This window comes from Cydia strobilella, chromosome 17 (genome assembly GCF_947568885.1).
Source record: "Cydia strobilella chromosome 17, ilCydStro3.1, whole genome shotgun sequence".
Taxonomy (NCBI): Eukaryota; Metazoa; Arthropoda; class Insecta; order Lepidoptera; family Tortricidae; genus Cydia; species Cydia strobilella.
Window position 1 is genome coordinate 15,062,089 of NC_086057.1, and position 14,794 is coordinate 15,076,882.

General features: G+C 42.2%; 1 protein-coding gene across 1 annotated transcript; it reads left to right on the plus strand.

Moving 5' to 3' along the window:
* The first annotated feature begins 4,113 nt into the window (after positions 1-4,113).
* LOC134748767 (BTB/POZ domain-containing protein 2-like) lies at positions 4,114-9,176 on the plus strand. The gene is made up of 4 exons (XM_063683546.1): positions 4,114-5,089; positions 5,589-6,042; positions 7,519-7,665; positions 8,883-9,176. The coding sequence occupies exons 1-4, from the start codon at positions 4,326-4,328 to the stop codon at positions 9,039-9,041; spliced, it is 1,524 nt and encodes a 507-aa protein (XP_063539616.1). The 5' UTR covers positions 4,114-4,325; the 3' UTR covers positions 9,042-9,176.
* Positions 9,177-14,794: the final 5,618 nt, after the last annotated feature.

Genomic DNA, 14,794 nt, shown 5'->3' on the forward strand with positions numbered 1-14,794 from the left:
CGGAGGTGTCCCTGCATGGCAAGCGCGGATCGAGCGACGTATCAGCTCGTTTAGGACTCTCATTGCAAAGCTGATCTGCTTTAGGGGGGGCAATAATCGCCCCCGAGTAATGCGCTTTGTGAACCAGGCGTTCGCGGGGACGGATATCAGGCCCCGCGACTACATGGCCAATGTTACAGAGCGCGTCGACTTTCTAAAGCAGAAAGTCTATGCATGGGCAAACCGTATTCGCCGCTACAGAGAGCGTGTGGATCGATTCCAGCAGAATCGTCTTTTCCAGAGTGACCAAAGGAAGGTGTACCGAAGGTGGGAGGAAACCAACCTTCGCGCGTCCGACACGCAGCCGCCGGATGCTACTGTCATGACTGACTTCTGGCGTAGCATCTGGTCGGTGCCTGTCGGACACACCGAGGGGAGTTGGATGAATGTTGTTGAGCATGAGTGCGAGTCTATCGAACCTATGGGGGCAGTCACCATCAGCCCCGATGACATAAGTTGTGCCACCCGCACGGCCCAGAACTGGAAAAGTCCTGGGCCGGATGGATTGCACAACTTCTGGCTAAAATGGTTCCGATGCTCGCACTCCTGCTTGGCAGCACAATTTCAACTAGCCCTCGAGCTTGGTTCTCTCCCACCTTCCTTAACAACTGGTGTCACCTTCCTGCTCCACAAGTCCGGTAGTACCACGGAAGCGAAGAACTACAGACCCATCACGTGCTTGCCTACACTCTACAAGCTCCTTACATCCATTTTGAGAGCAAAAATCAACGCGCATATTGTCGCAAACAATATTTTGGCCTCCGCTCAAAATGGATGTAGGGTTGGGTCCCGTGGTACTAAAGAGCTCCTCCTCATAGACATGACCATATGTCAACAAGTTCGGCGGAACAGGGGGGCCCTCTCGGCTGCCTGGATTGACTATAAGAAGGCCTATGATTCGGTGCCTCACTCATGGCTGAGAAGGGTATTGGAGCTGTATAAACTTGATGCAGCTTTAATATCTTTCCTAAGCGCATGTATGAGGCAGTGGATCACAGTTCTTCGTCAACCAGGTGGTGGGGATGACCGCCCTGGCCCGCAGGACTTTATAAGGATCGAGCGAGGAATATTTCAGGGTGACAGTCTGAGTCCCCTGTGGTTCTGCCTAGCTCTGAATCCCCTCAGCACCCTGCTGAAGGATTCAGGGTTAGGTTGCCGGCTTCGGAGAGAGGGTGAAGTCATTTCTCACCTTCTGTACATGGATGACCTCAAACTATTTGCGCCAAATAACCAAGACTTGATGGTGCTACTGAAAACCACAGAAGTTTTCAGTACCGCCATCAGAATGGAGTTTGGTGTCGATAAGTGTGCGGTTATGCATGTACAGCGGGGGAAGGTTGTAAATTCAACAAATTTACAACTTTCTGAGACTATGTCTTTTAGATCTATCTCTGAATCAGAAACCTATAAATACCTTGGTATGTCACAGTCGTTGGGTATTGAGGATGAGGGTATTAGACGGACGGTGAAGGAGCGCTTTTTCAGTCGGCTCACAAAAGTCCTTAACAGTCTTTTGTCAGGAGGCAACAAAGTGCGCGCCTTCAACGCCTGGGTAATGCCCCTACTCATATACTCCTTTGGCATACTAAGGTGGACTCAGACCGAGCTGGATGCCCTGGATCGGAGGGTCCGGCTACTGCTCACCACACACCGTATGTTACACCCACGCTCGTCAGTTATGAGATTGTACATCCCACGGAAGTGTGGAGGCCGAGGCTTCCTAAACGCCAAAGATCTCCACAACCGCGAGGTGTGCAATCTCAGGAATTATTTCCTTAACAACGAGTGTGGGATACATTGTGACGTGGTGGCAGTAGACAGGAAACTCACGCCGCTCTCCTTGGCAAACGAGAACTGGCACAAACCTGTGGTACAAAGTACTGCGGACCGCAGGGCGGTATGGAAGGATAAGCAGCTACACGGGCGGTTCTACAAGGCCCTCACGGGACCCGATGTAGACCTGCTCGCGTCGGTGAACTGGTTACGATTCGGGGACCTCTTCGGAGAAACCGAGGGTTTTGCCTGTGCAATTGCGGACGAAGTTATGATGACGAACAACTATCGGAAATATATCCTGAAGGACGGTACGGTCGACATTTGTCGGGCATGCCGCCGTCCCGGAGAGTCACTCAGGCATATCATTTCCGGTTGTTCTCATCTTGCTAACGGCGAATACTTGCACAGACATAATCTCGTAGCCAGGATTATTCACCAGCAGCTTGCTCTTCTATATGGCCTTGTGGACCGCGAAGTACCGTACTACAAGTATTTACCTGTGCCAGTTCTCGAGAATGGTCGTGCCACGCTCTATTGGGATCGGTCTATCATCACTGCCAGGACTATTGTAGCCAATAAGCCTGACATCGTGCTGATAGATCGAACGCAGCGCCGGGCTGTGCTTGTCGACGTCACCATCCCCCATGATGAGAATCTCGTGAAGGCCGAGAAGGACAAGTCCAGCAAGTACCTAGACTTGGCTCACGAGATAACCGCCATGTGGAATGTTGACTCGACGATCATTGTTCCTATAGTCGTGTCAGCGAACGGTCTCATTGCGAAGAGTCTCGACCAACACCTAGAGAGACTCTCGCTGGGTGGTTGGATCAAGGGTCAGATGCAGAAGGCGGTGATCTTGGACACGGCGCGGATAGTCCGCCGGTTCCTCTCTCTGCGGCCCTGACCACCGGCAGCTTGGGCCTTGCCCCGCTGCCGGCGGTACCCTAGGTTAGGTTTTTTATAATGTGTTTATATATTTTTTTGTAATGTTTTGTAAGTGTTTTTGTATTTTACTTTTATATCCATATTATAAAAACCTAGCCTAAGATGAAAGATAAATAAAGAGAATAATAATAATGTACATCCCACGGAAGTGTGGAGGTCGAGGCTTTCTAAACGCCAAAGATCTCCATAACCGCGAGAGGTGTGCAATCTCAGGAATTATTTCCTTAACAACGAGTGTAGGATGCATCGTGATGTGGCAGCAGTGGACAGAAATCTCACGCCGCTCTTCTTGGCAAACTGGAACTGGCCCGAAAGGGCCCTGGCTGAAGTGCCCTAAATTTAGGAATTTAGGGCACCTCTATACCGTGTTTGTCTTCGCACATGACGCACTTCTTAGTTGACTTACTGTTCTATTTGTTTACTGTGAACACGGCGGGTCCGCCGGTCGGCTGGTCGTAGGTTGCTTCGTCGTTAGCGCGAGCTTACTGCTGGGTGGTACCGCGTAGCGTGCTGCGGGCTCAAACGTACGGCTAGGCTTCTCTACGGGCTTCGAAGGAATGGTTCGCACACTACGCCACTCCGCGGTTTTTAATCCTAACAAACCTGACAAGCTGCGAATAGTTCTTGATTGCGGGGTTCTTGATTGTGTCGGGGAAATCGCTCAACGACCACCAGACCTTCTAAGCGGGCCTGACTTCTTGACTTCCCTCCCTGAGGTAGGTACTGCCAAATTGTAGTAAGTATATTAGGTAGGTACTGCTCCCCTTTCGCTGCCACAAGGTCGATGGCGAGTACGTCACGGACGTCATGACGTTTGGCATGTTCACCGGCATCGGATCAATACGTTTTTTTGCCATAATATTCGTTAAGAACCTTTTATAGGTCATCGTACGACTTCGTAGTAACGACGGCTGGTCAATAGTAATCTACTAGTACCTTGAAGGCTGCAAGTCCAGTCTGAGAGAGAAGAAGTTGTTTTCGTTTGTCTTCAGAAATTTCTTTGTCGAGGCCGTGAATTTGTAATTCAATTTCGAAGCGCTGGATATAATAATCCCAGTCTTCAGTTTTGTTATCGAATGTATTGAATTGGATACGATCAACGCGTTCGGTCATAGCTCCGTCGTCGTCGCTAAAATTTTATATTAAAAGCATAATTAAAAATATAATATTTTAATCTTGTTGATAAGATGACATTGAAAGATATTCAAATTTCCATTTGGCGTTAGCATATTTATTAAGCCGCTCCAGACACGAGTGTGGAGAGGTTTACAGGTATAATATCCGTTCATGGTAGTTTTTGGAACTAAATTACTGGCAACATTTTTTTTTGTTTTTACATTTCGCTCAGCTCACTGACATGTCACTTGTGTCATAAAACATTAAATAAAACTAATTTGTCGAGACATTTCGTACATAAATAAACAAAACTCTTGGTCATTACAATCACAAATTCACACCAATTTATTCCAATATTCAGATAATAGTCTGCCAGTTCGTCAATTTAGGTTCCAATTGCGAATTCGCGCGGCGTTTTCGACTGATATGTGCAACGGGTGAAGTTTGTAATGGCTCCTGTGTTTAAGAACGATGTAGTAAATAGATTGCTTAACGTGAGGCTGGACGATGGGGGGAACGGGGACGAGGTTCCGCCGCAGAACATGCTGCCTTCTAACCAGCAGGCGAGGCAAGGGAGCAACGCGCCTGACGAAGAAAGCGGGCCGTCTTGCGAGGCGATCGCGTCGTCGTCTGCCATCGAGAATCTTCAACCTACGAACAGCAGCGGCGGCCGATTACACAACTGGCAAGCGACCAAAACGACCGTCAAGGAACGCCTGTCCTTTCTCTTCAACAACGAAATACTGTGCGACGTCCATTTTATTGTGGGTAGGGAGGCGAACCAGCAAGTCATACCCGCGCACAAATTTGTCCTTTCCGTCGGCAGTGCGGTCTTCGATGTGATGTTCAATGGCGTCCTAGCGACCAAATCTGACGAAGTAGAGTTACCTGATGTGGAGCCGGCAGCGTTTCTCCATTTACTTAAGTTCCTATACTCGGATGAAGTTCGAATTGGCCCGGAGAGTGTTATGACAACTCTGTACACTGCTAAGAAGTATGCGGTGGCCGCTTTAGAGGAGCATTGTGTGGATTTTCTTAAGAGTAACTTGGGTACGGACAATGCTTTCCTGCTACTGACACAAGCGAGGTTGTTTGACGAGCCGCAACTAGCTGCTCTTTGCTTAGAGATGATAGATAAGAATACAGCTGATGCTTTAAATGCTGAAGGTTTTACTGATATTGATCAGGATACCTTGAATGCAGTTTTAGAAAGGTAAATTATTTTTAAGAGCTGTATGAAATAGAACGGCGGTTGGCAACCGTTCGTTTGCAGCGCGCGAGCCCGGCTATTTTGTATGTGATATTGATAAACAACAATGTCTGATAGTCACAAATATTAACAACTAGCGACCCGCCCCGGTTTCGCACGGGTGCAATGCTGATGTATTATTCATATAAACCTTCCTCTTGAATCACTCTATCTACTACAAAAACCGCATCGAAATCCGTTGTATAGTTTTAAAGATCTAAGCACGCATAGGGACAGACAGACAGCAGGAAGCGACTGAACCGACGCAACTAAATCGTACTGATCTAAATTTAACGTAAATTAGACTGAATATTTTTCAGTTATTCATCATTCATTTGATTAAATAAGTAATATGCTAAACCAGACTGGTTTTTGTAGGAGCTCCCTTATATTATTTAACACTACAAATTGTCAAACAACTAATTCACCTACAGGATATAAAAAGCATATTATGTGATTTCAGGGACACCCTACGCATCAGAGAAGCCAAAATATTCTCAGCGGTACTACGCTGGTCAGAAGCTGAGTGCATCCGTAGACAACTCCCCGTAACCCCCACCAACCAACGCACAGCATTAGGACAAGCTTTCAACGCCATCCGCTTCCCTCTAATGTCTGTTGAAGAATTTGCAATGGGTCCGGCACAAAGTGGTTTACTTGATGACCGAGAAATAGTTCAACTGTTTCTTTATTTTACCGTAAACCCTAAACCTAATGTTGGGTTTCTAGACACACCGAGATGTTGTATGACTGGGAAGGAGTTAACAGTGAACAGGTTTCCTCAGACGGAGTCACGATGGGGTTACAGTGGAACCACTGATCGGATACGGTTTACAGTAGACCAAAGAATATTTGTAGTGGGATTTGGACTTTATGGCTCATATTTCGGGCCGACGGAGTATGAAGTACATCTGCAGGTTTGTTAAACACTTTTCACTTTCTGTTCAAGACGGTACATACAGTACGGAAGTTTCTATTTCATATTAACTGACACTTTAAACCTGTTGCAGTCATTGACAAATAGTATTAGCACTACTTGCGCCATTCACTCAACCATGGGTACAATTTGACACTGGTTTAATGCTTTAACCGGTTAACCCCAAGTTAGTGGAATGGTGCAAGTGGCGCTTAGAGTATTAGCAGGCAGGCAGTTGTAAAAACTGACCATGCCTGTATCCAGCCATCTTAACAAGGTTCTTGCATTATGCTTGTCTAGGTCAGTCTTAAATTCATTGAAATTTTGGGGAAATACTAGTGCTCAGTTTTTATCTGTCTGTTCTGTCCGGGTGTGCCTAAAACGTAGTCTGACTAATTCGCGTTATGCCTAGTCCAATCGAGAATAAGGCTTGTTGCGTTTTGGTCCAAATGCGAATCTGGCTCAGGGAGACTTAGGCCTCTTGCTTTTTTGTCCAAATATGAATCTGGCACAGGGAGACTTAGGCCTCTTGCTTTTTTGTCCAAATGCGAATCTGGCACAGGGAGACAGGTATCTTGCTTTTTTGTCCAAATGCGAATCTGGTACAGGGAGAATTAGGCCTCTTGCTTTTTTGTCCAAATACGAATCTGGCACAGGGAGACTTAGGGCTCTTGCTTTTTGTCCAAATGCAAATCTGGCACAGTGAGACTTGAACTTTATTTTTACCATGGCCCCACAGCACTACTAAGTCTTTCTTTTCCAAAAACCTTTCCTCTACAACAACTAAACGGAGCCCCGCAAGTGGGGCTCCTATTTCTGGGCGGTTTTCCCTTCGGACAGAAGGATTTAATCCTCCTAGCATAGTCGCGGCTTGCCACAGCTACGGGAACCGCTTGGCAACTTAATCAGCATTTGTGCAGGCACAATTTTTACGAAATAGACACCTGCCTTTTCAGAGGGGTGCGGAACCTTTTCTGGGATTAGTTCAATTTCCACAGTGTTTTTATCCTTTTTAGGGTTCCGTACCCAAAGGGTGAAAACGGGATCCTATTACTAAGACTTCGCTGTCAGTCCGTCCGTCTGTCACCACTGTCACCAGACTGTATCTCATGAACCGTGATAGCTAGAAAGTTGAAATTTTCACAGATGATGTATTCCTGTTGCCGCTATAACAACAAATACTAAAAACAGAATAAAATAAATATTTAAGTGGGGCTCCCATACATATACAACAAATGTGATTTTTTTGCCTTTTTGCGTAATGGTACGGAACCCTTCGTGCGCGAGTCCGACTCGCACGGCCGGTTTTTTAACACTATAAAAAAAACTGATAAACAAAAACTCTATGGACTAGTACAAAGTTTGGAAGCCTTACCGCACCAATGCTTTTTAAAGATTAAGATGATTAGATGTGTAAGTGGCACACTTTCTGAAAAAATAAAAACATTTCTTTTTCAAATAGTATCTTATCTTTTAGATAATCCACCTAGCAACAAAGAAAGTATGCGGCTCCAACACAACGACGTTCTGCTGCGACGGCACCGACGACACGTTCCGTGCCATGTTCAAGGAGCCCGTCGAGATCCTGCCCAACACTTCCTACATAGCCAGCGCTAAACTCAAGGTAACACCGACGACATGTTCAAGGAGCCCGTCGAGATCCTGCCCAACACTTCCTACATAGCCAGCGCTAAACTCAAGGTAACACCGACGACATGTTCAAGGAGCCCGTCGAGATCCTGCCCAACACTTCCTACATAGCCAGCGCTAAACTCAAGGTAACACCGACGACATGTTCAAGGAGCCCGTCGAGATCCTGCCCAACACTTCCTACATAGCCAGCGCTAAACTCAAGGTAACACCGACGACATGTTCAAGGAGCCCGTCGAGATCCTGCCCAACACTTCCTACATAGCCAGCGCTAAACTCAAGGTAACACCGACGACATGTTCCGCGCCATTTTTATATGATTATGACCCATGTCCTTTCACTAATATGCGTTAAAATTGTTAAATAACAAACGAAACCGTCAACGCCATCTATTCGAGAGTAGGCCAAAGGTAAAACGTAGTGGCGTCATCTGTTCGAGAATCAAATTTTCTTCATTTTCGAGACACGTTTTTTCCTTAGACTGTATCCATCTAATACCGAGTTACATAGTCTTTGGTACTGGTACATGGTAACTCCAGGCACAGGGCGGACACGCTACACATCAAAAGCCACGCGTTTCTATGTGTGAACGGCACGTCTGTACACGCGTCATGCGTCATAGTGTGAGTAAGTTGCTTAAAAATAGTACCAAAGATAGATATGACTCCGTAATAGATGGATACAGTCTAAGGAAAAAACGTGCCTCGAAAATCAAGAAAATTTGATTTTCGTTCAGAGGGCGCTACTAGTTTTGGCCTACAGTCGAATAGATGGCGTTGACGGTTTCGTTTGTTATTTTACAATTTTAACGCATATCAGTGAAAGAACATGGGTCAAAATCATAAAAATAATTAATGCAAATAAAAAAAATCATTTATCTATATTTAAATACATTCTATCGTATTTTTATAAATCTTCATTTTTAGTTTTAAAGTGTGTCGACAGATGGCAGTGAATTTACTGGGGTTACAAAATTTACCATGACAGTACCGCTCTAGTATAAGTTACTCTATGATAGTACTGAGTTGCCGGAATCCTGTCGCGGGGCGGGGGGATTTGAGTCGGGGCGGGGCGGGGCGTGGCCGCTCTGTATGATAATACTATTACTTATTCTGTGCTCCAGGTTTAACCGGTTAACCCGGATTAGTGGAATGGTGCAAGTGGGCCTAACGTGCAATTTCCCATTACCAGGGCACGGATTCGTACTACGGCACCAAAGGTCTCCGCCGGGTGACGGTGGAGTGCAACAACGGGGACAAGGTGGTGTTTCAGTTCTCGTACGCGGCCGGCAACAACAACGGGACCTCGGTCGAGGACGGACAGGTTCCCGCCATCATCTTCTACATTTAACCCCTGCAGATTAGTCAAATCCACAGAGTTCCAACCCTACGAGAGGAGACGTTACTTTAAGCGGAATTAACATTACGAAATTGGTGGCGTGAAATTGATTTTGTGACATTATATTGTCTTCGGTTACCGCGTTCGTGGTCAACGGGTGGCAACGGGTCACCCGTTGACCACGAACGCTGTAAAGGGTTCGAAACGTCGGGATGTATTATAAATTCAATATACGCGATATAATCCGTTTTCATAGTTTTATTTTGTGATATTAGTTTTACCAACAGTTCCACGTGTAATTTAATATTTTCGTAATGCATGCATTAATTTCATGAAAGCATATCAATTTCGTGTCCTGCGCGATTTTTAGGTGAAATTAGTGCCATGCAACTAATTTCGTAGTGTAAATGCGACGTGAAACCTAGTGTCGTGAAAGTGCCGGACTTGTAGCTTAGATGCTGATAGTGCCGCGGTCACTGCGATACTGTGAATTTCACAACACTAATTATTTCATGAAATCACTTTCGCATATATCGAAACTACTTTCGTGAAACTGATTTCAACATGCATGACACTAATTTCGTAATGTAAATCCCACTTAAGAAGAAACTGATTTTCCAACGCGCCGATTTTCTCGTGTGCGCTACACGCACACATTCGCAACTGTGAGTATGGGTGGGTTCGAAATTCAGCTAGTCACGAAGTCAGTTAAGTCTCTGGTTCTGTCTTTTCAAAATTGCTTGGCAGACCACTTTCTTTACTGATTATTTGTGTCGTTTTCAAACAAAAAGTACCACATTGTCGCTTGCCATAAGGACGCTCTGACGGGTTTTTCGTACAAGCAATTTTCGTTCTTATGTTAAGCGACAATGTGGTACCTTTTGATTGAAAACGTCACATTTCTTGCAATGATTGTCGAGATCTGATACCAAAATATAAAAAAATATATAGATTTATCGGTACCAGAATGATAAGAAATGATCTGTGCATAATATAATTGACTAAATAACCCAATCTTTAAATTTGATATCGTATTAGATAAAACTACCATTTAATCTATTGTATTATGAATTATGATATTCGGATAAACATCGCACCGGATACGTAGTATTTCCGGATCTAATTTGAAGTAAGTCGTGTCAACATTTCACTGCAATTTCGAGAAAAGGAAATGTATAGGGAATATTACGCGACACTGCGTAGAGGGCGCCACTATCACAATCTGAGGGTCTATCGCGAAACAAGAAAATCGAAATTTCGTTATCTAACATCTCTGTCACATATTCGAGCGATAAAGAGGCAGATAGCGAAACTTTATATTCGCATTTCTCGCTAGGTCCTCTGTAAACAAACCGCCTTGATGCATCAATGTCATATTTTATTGTCTGTGAAAACTTGTCAAAAAACTGTTAAAGGCGCAATATGTATAAGTTACTCTATGGTTTAATAAAAAGGCTAGTGCTGCACTCTGGTGGCAGAACATTGCAGTAATACCCCCTATTGAGACATTGTTACCTACCTGTCAGCATTATTTGTGTTGTGTATGCGAATGGCGCATAACATTTGGAATTCTTTTGGGCTTAATATTCTTTCTTCTTCAGTATTAGTCTATACATATTCTATAAAAAAAGCAATCAAATTCACTCAACTATTTAGGTAACTAATGATATAATTTCACTACACTTACTTCAAATTAGATCCGGAAATACTACGTATCCGGTGCGATGACGATGACATTAATGAGGGCTAACGCGTATGAATTCGCCGCTAGTGGCGCTAGTGTAGATGGTGGTCTTTTCCATAGTTCGAAATGTCAAATGTCACTTGTCACTTCAATGACTGACAGCCGTTCTTTAGTCTTTTGGACCACCATCAACAGAGGCGCCAACTGGTGAGCAAAAAAACGATAGCCCTCATTGTATCGCTTTTAAACAGTGTCACAAAAATGCATGTAAAGCCTGACCTAATATCATATATTAGTCAAGCAATTTTGTTAGTCAATATTAGTCAAAATTTGTCAAGCAATAAACAGCGCCCGTTTCTTCTCATGTATAGGGTGAAAGTTCAGTATAGTATGAAAAAATTAGTTCCAGTGAAATTCCGCAACATGGCGCGTGCAAAATTCCTGGTCAGGCTTCAAATTGAGAATAACTTAGATGATGAATTTTGTTACAGCCAGTATTTATTTTTATGAATAAAAAGCATCAATTGACTATATCGTTTTATTGTATACTTATATGAAAAAAAAAACCGGCCAAGTGCGAGTCGGACTCGCGTTCCAAGGGTTCCGTACATTACACAATTTTTATTACATTTTTATGCGAAACGTGAGTGAAATGTCTTTAAAAAAACCCGTAGGGGTCGGATCAAAAACTAAGTAATTAAGTCCGACTCACGCTTGACTGCACATTTCTAATAGGTTTTTCTATGATCTATAGGTAAAGATCTATTTTGTGTATTTTTTTCGAAATTTTTAACCCAGTAGTTTCGGAGATAAAGGGGGAATGGTCATTTTTTGCCTATTTTCTTGAATAACTTCTAGTGTTTATCCTAAAATTATAAAAAAAAAATATTTGAGATTCTCATGATGAGCTCTTTCATTTGATATGTAACACGATATAGTTTGAAAAACTTTATTTTTAATTTTCTCATTTACCCCCCAAAAGTGGCCCCCGTGTTTAAAATAGTTGTCTATGCGTTGGCTCAATGAATAAGTTGAGAGCAACCAATTTGCAATTTAAGGTGGTTCGATTTTCATACAAAATTCAATCTGCTTTAATTAAGGCACTACACACTATTACTACAGAAATATTTGCTTATTTATCTACTTTCGAATATTCGTTTGCGCTAAATTAATAGAAAAACTTTGTTTCATACAGAAATCATACATAAATCAACGTAATTTTTTCATCAATTTCACGTATGTGTGTGTCACAAATGTCGTGTACAAATACGTTGCGTGCGGCGTTGCCACTCTATGACGTTGGCGACGTTGCCTGGCCGACCTGGCAGGATTTGCAGTGCCGTCATGTTTAGTGCATTTTTATTTGACAGTGTTGACACTGACACATAGTCATGTTTATTGTGACATCAATTTGTTTGTATAAATTGAAAATGATAGCAACGTCTAAATCAAGTTACAAAAATCATCGGTGTTCTGGTCCGCGAAAATCCAGAAAAATTCAGACTCAATTGAAGCGGAATTCATGATGGTGAAGTTTCGTAAGTTTCATTCCTTCATTGTACATTGTAATTTTCTCGTGCCGATCTTTTTAGAAAATAATTCTCACTTCTTCCGTAATATAAGCAGTGAACAATACCTATATAATGTAATTATTACTGTTTTGGTTGCCGAATAGTCAGAGTTAACTCTAGGTTTTTTTTAGGTATTGTGCAAAATGAAGAGGCATTCTTGGAAATATAATGTTTTCCTTCATTAGCCAGAAAAAATCAGGACATCCTCACTGCAATAAAGTAAAATAAAACATTTCCTGGGGATGAAAATTATGGAATTTTGTCTATGAATGAAAAACACAATTATTACTAGGTAAGTAAATAATAACTTTATTAGAATCCATATTGTTGCATCATCTTTCTTCCTATAACATTAGAGATTTTGTGCTATCATGATATTATTTTTCTTTCAGGTACAGGGACAACTACGGATAACAAATATGAAAAAATGTTATTTCATTTGTTTTGTGAATCCATCTACACCAACAAGACATCCACTGCTGGACATAGGCCTCCCCAGGGATCTCCACAACGACTGGTCTTGCAAGACCGGCCAAAATATCGAGAAATAAATAATATAAATAAACATGATAAATATCCCGTTTTCTATAATAGTTATAATTAGAAGGCCATGCAATGTTGTTACTCACTGTACCTACTTGAATCCAAAAAAAAAATATAAAAAAAGTTTTAATTTTATTTTACAATTACTACTTTATTATTAGTACATTACGATACAAGTGCGAAAAGTAGGCAACGAGTGGCGATAAATTGAAACACGACCGAAGGAAGTGTTTTAATCGACACGAGTTGCGAATTACCTTTTCGCACGTGTATTGTACAACGTTTTACAGTACATAATTATGGCCCTTTACATTTTCGACATATGCATGTATTGTACCAATTACCGCACTAGGGCGGTAACGTATATGTAGCACCATATGTACTAAAAAGTATTTTACAGTACATATGGTGCAACTTTCTCGCCCTAGTGCGTAAAGAGCACTTTTCATGCATATGTCGAAAGTTTAAAGGGCCATATGTACTGTAAAACGTTGTACGAGACACGTGCGAATAGGTAATTCGCAACTCGTGTCGATTTAAAACACTCTCTGCGGTCGTGTTTTAATCTGTCGCCACTCGTTTCGAATTTTCTCTTTTCCGCACTTGTATCGTAAATAACTATTTCAAACTGCAAGGGTACGATGATAGATCTCAATTCAATATAATTTTGCAACATTTGGCATTATTAGGTTATAAATTGTATGGAGATGAAATTTATCATCGTACCCTTCCAGTTTGAAAAATACTATAGAGGCTGGGCAGTAAGGGATTGCTTTACTTGTAGAACGATATTTAGCGCTTTAAAAAAAACTGATACCTGACACTTACAAACCTGGACTTCCTTGGGCTAGTGCTACTAAGAATCGTCAGTATTCTCCATCCTTTCTGAGTTGGAAGAACCCAAAAAGGTGAGATTTGTGAAAGTCAGGTTTTCAATATATGTGGCGTTTTCAACCAAACGGGTACCTACTTATTGTTGTCATATTTCCATAAAGCCTCAAAATGAAATCAACCTAAGCGACAACCGACAATGTGGTACCTTTTAGTTCAAAACGTCACATATTTTAATAAAACGTTATAAACTAATTTATTAATAATACTGAATATCTGGGAGAAAAAGAAAACATAAGTAAAAACTCAAAAATGCTCGTTTTCCCAGAGATAAGACCTAGCTAGATCGAACCCCTTACAGCAAATTTCATCGAAATCGTTAGAGCCGTTTCCGATATCACTGAAATATATTTCGGTTATATCGGAATCGGACAAGAATTCGAAGAATAAAAGGTATAAGAAACATAAGATAACACAAAAAGGACAAAAAAAAGTACCCCTGACGTACCAGTCTCGAACCCGAATCCTCTTGCACGTATTTCCACGAACATACCGCAACGCCATTGCAGCATACTTACACTGCATGAAATTGTCTACTACAAGCATCACGGAAACACTGTTTGCATGTGTGAGTAATAGTAGGAAATAGCATGACAGAAACACTCTGTCGACTTTAAAAGTGTTTTTTGCACTAATGAAGTATTCAATGTTTATTATAATAGTTCAATATTTATGTAATGAGTGCGCTAAACATACTTTTAAGTATACAGATACCAACACTATTCCACAAAAAAATAAAACCTGAAAATTTGCGAAAGTGACGCCATCTAGCGGGGTTTAAGCTTTGGGTAACCTAGTCGAACCACCTTAAATGTTTCAATAAAACCATAGACATAGTATATACAAGTATAGTTGGTCAAACCAATTTGTCAGTCACTAACAACCAGGAAAATTATACGCATCCCTTTCTATTGGGCGCTAGTACTAGTGTAAGACAAAGATAGTATGATTCTCTCTGTCTATGTTTGAAATGAGACAGTCCTTTGACAAATTTTAGTTATAGACATGAAACCGAGGTAACCAGGGTTAAGAGAAAGACATATTCATTGACAGTTTCATGTATGGCAGCATAATCC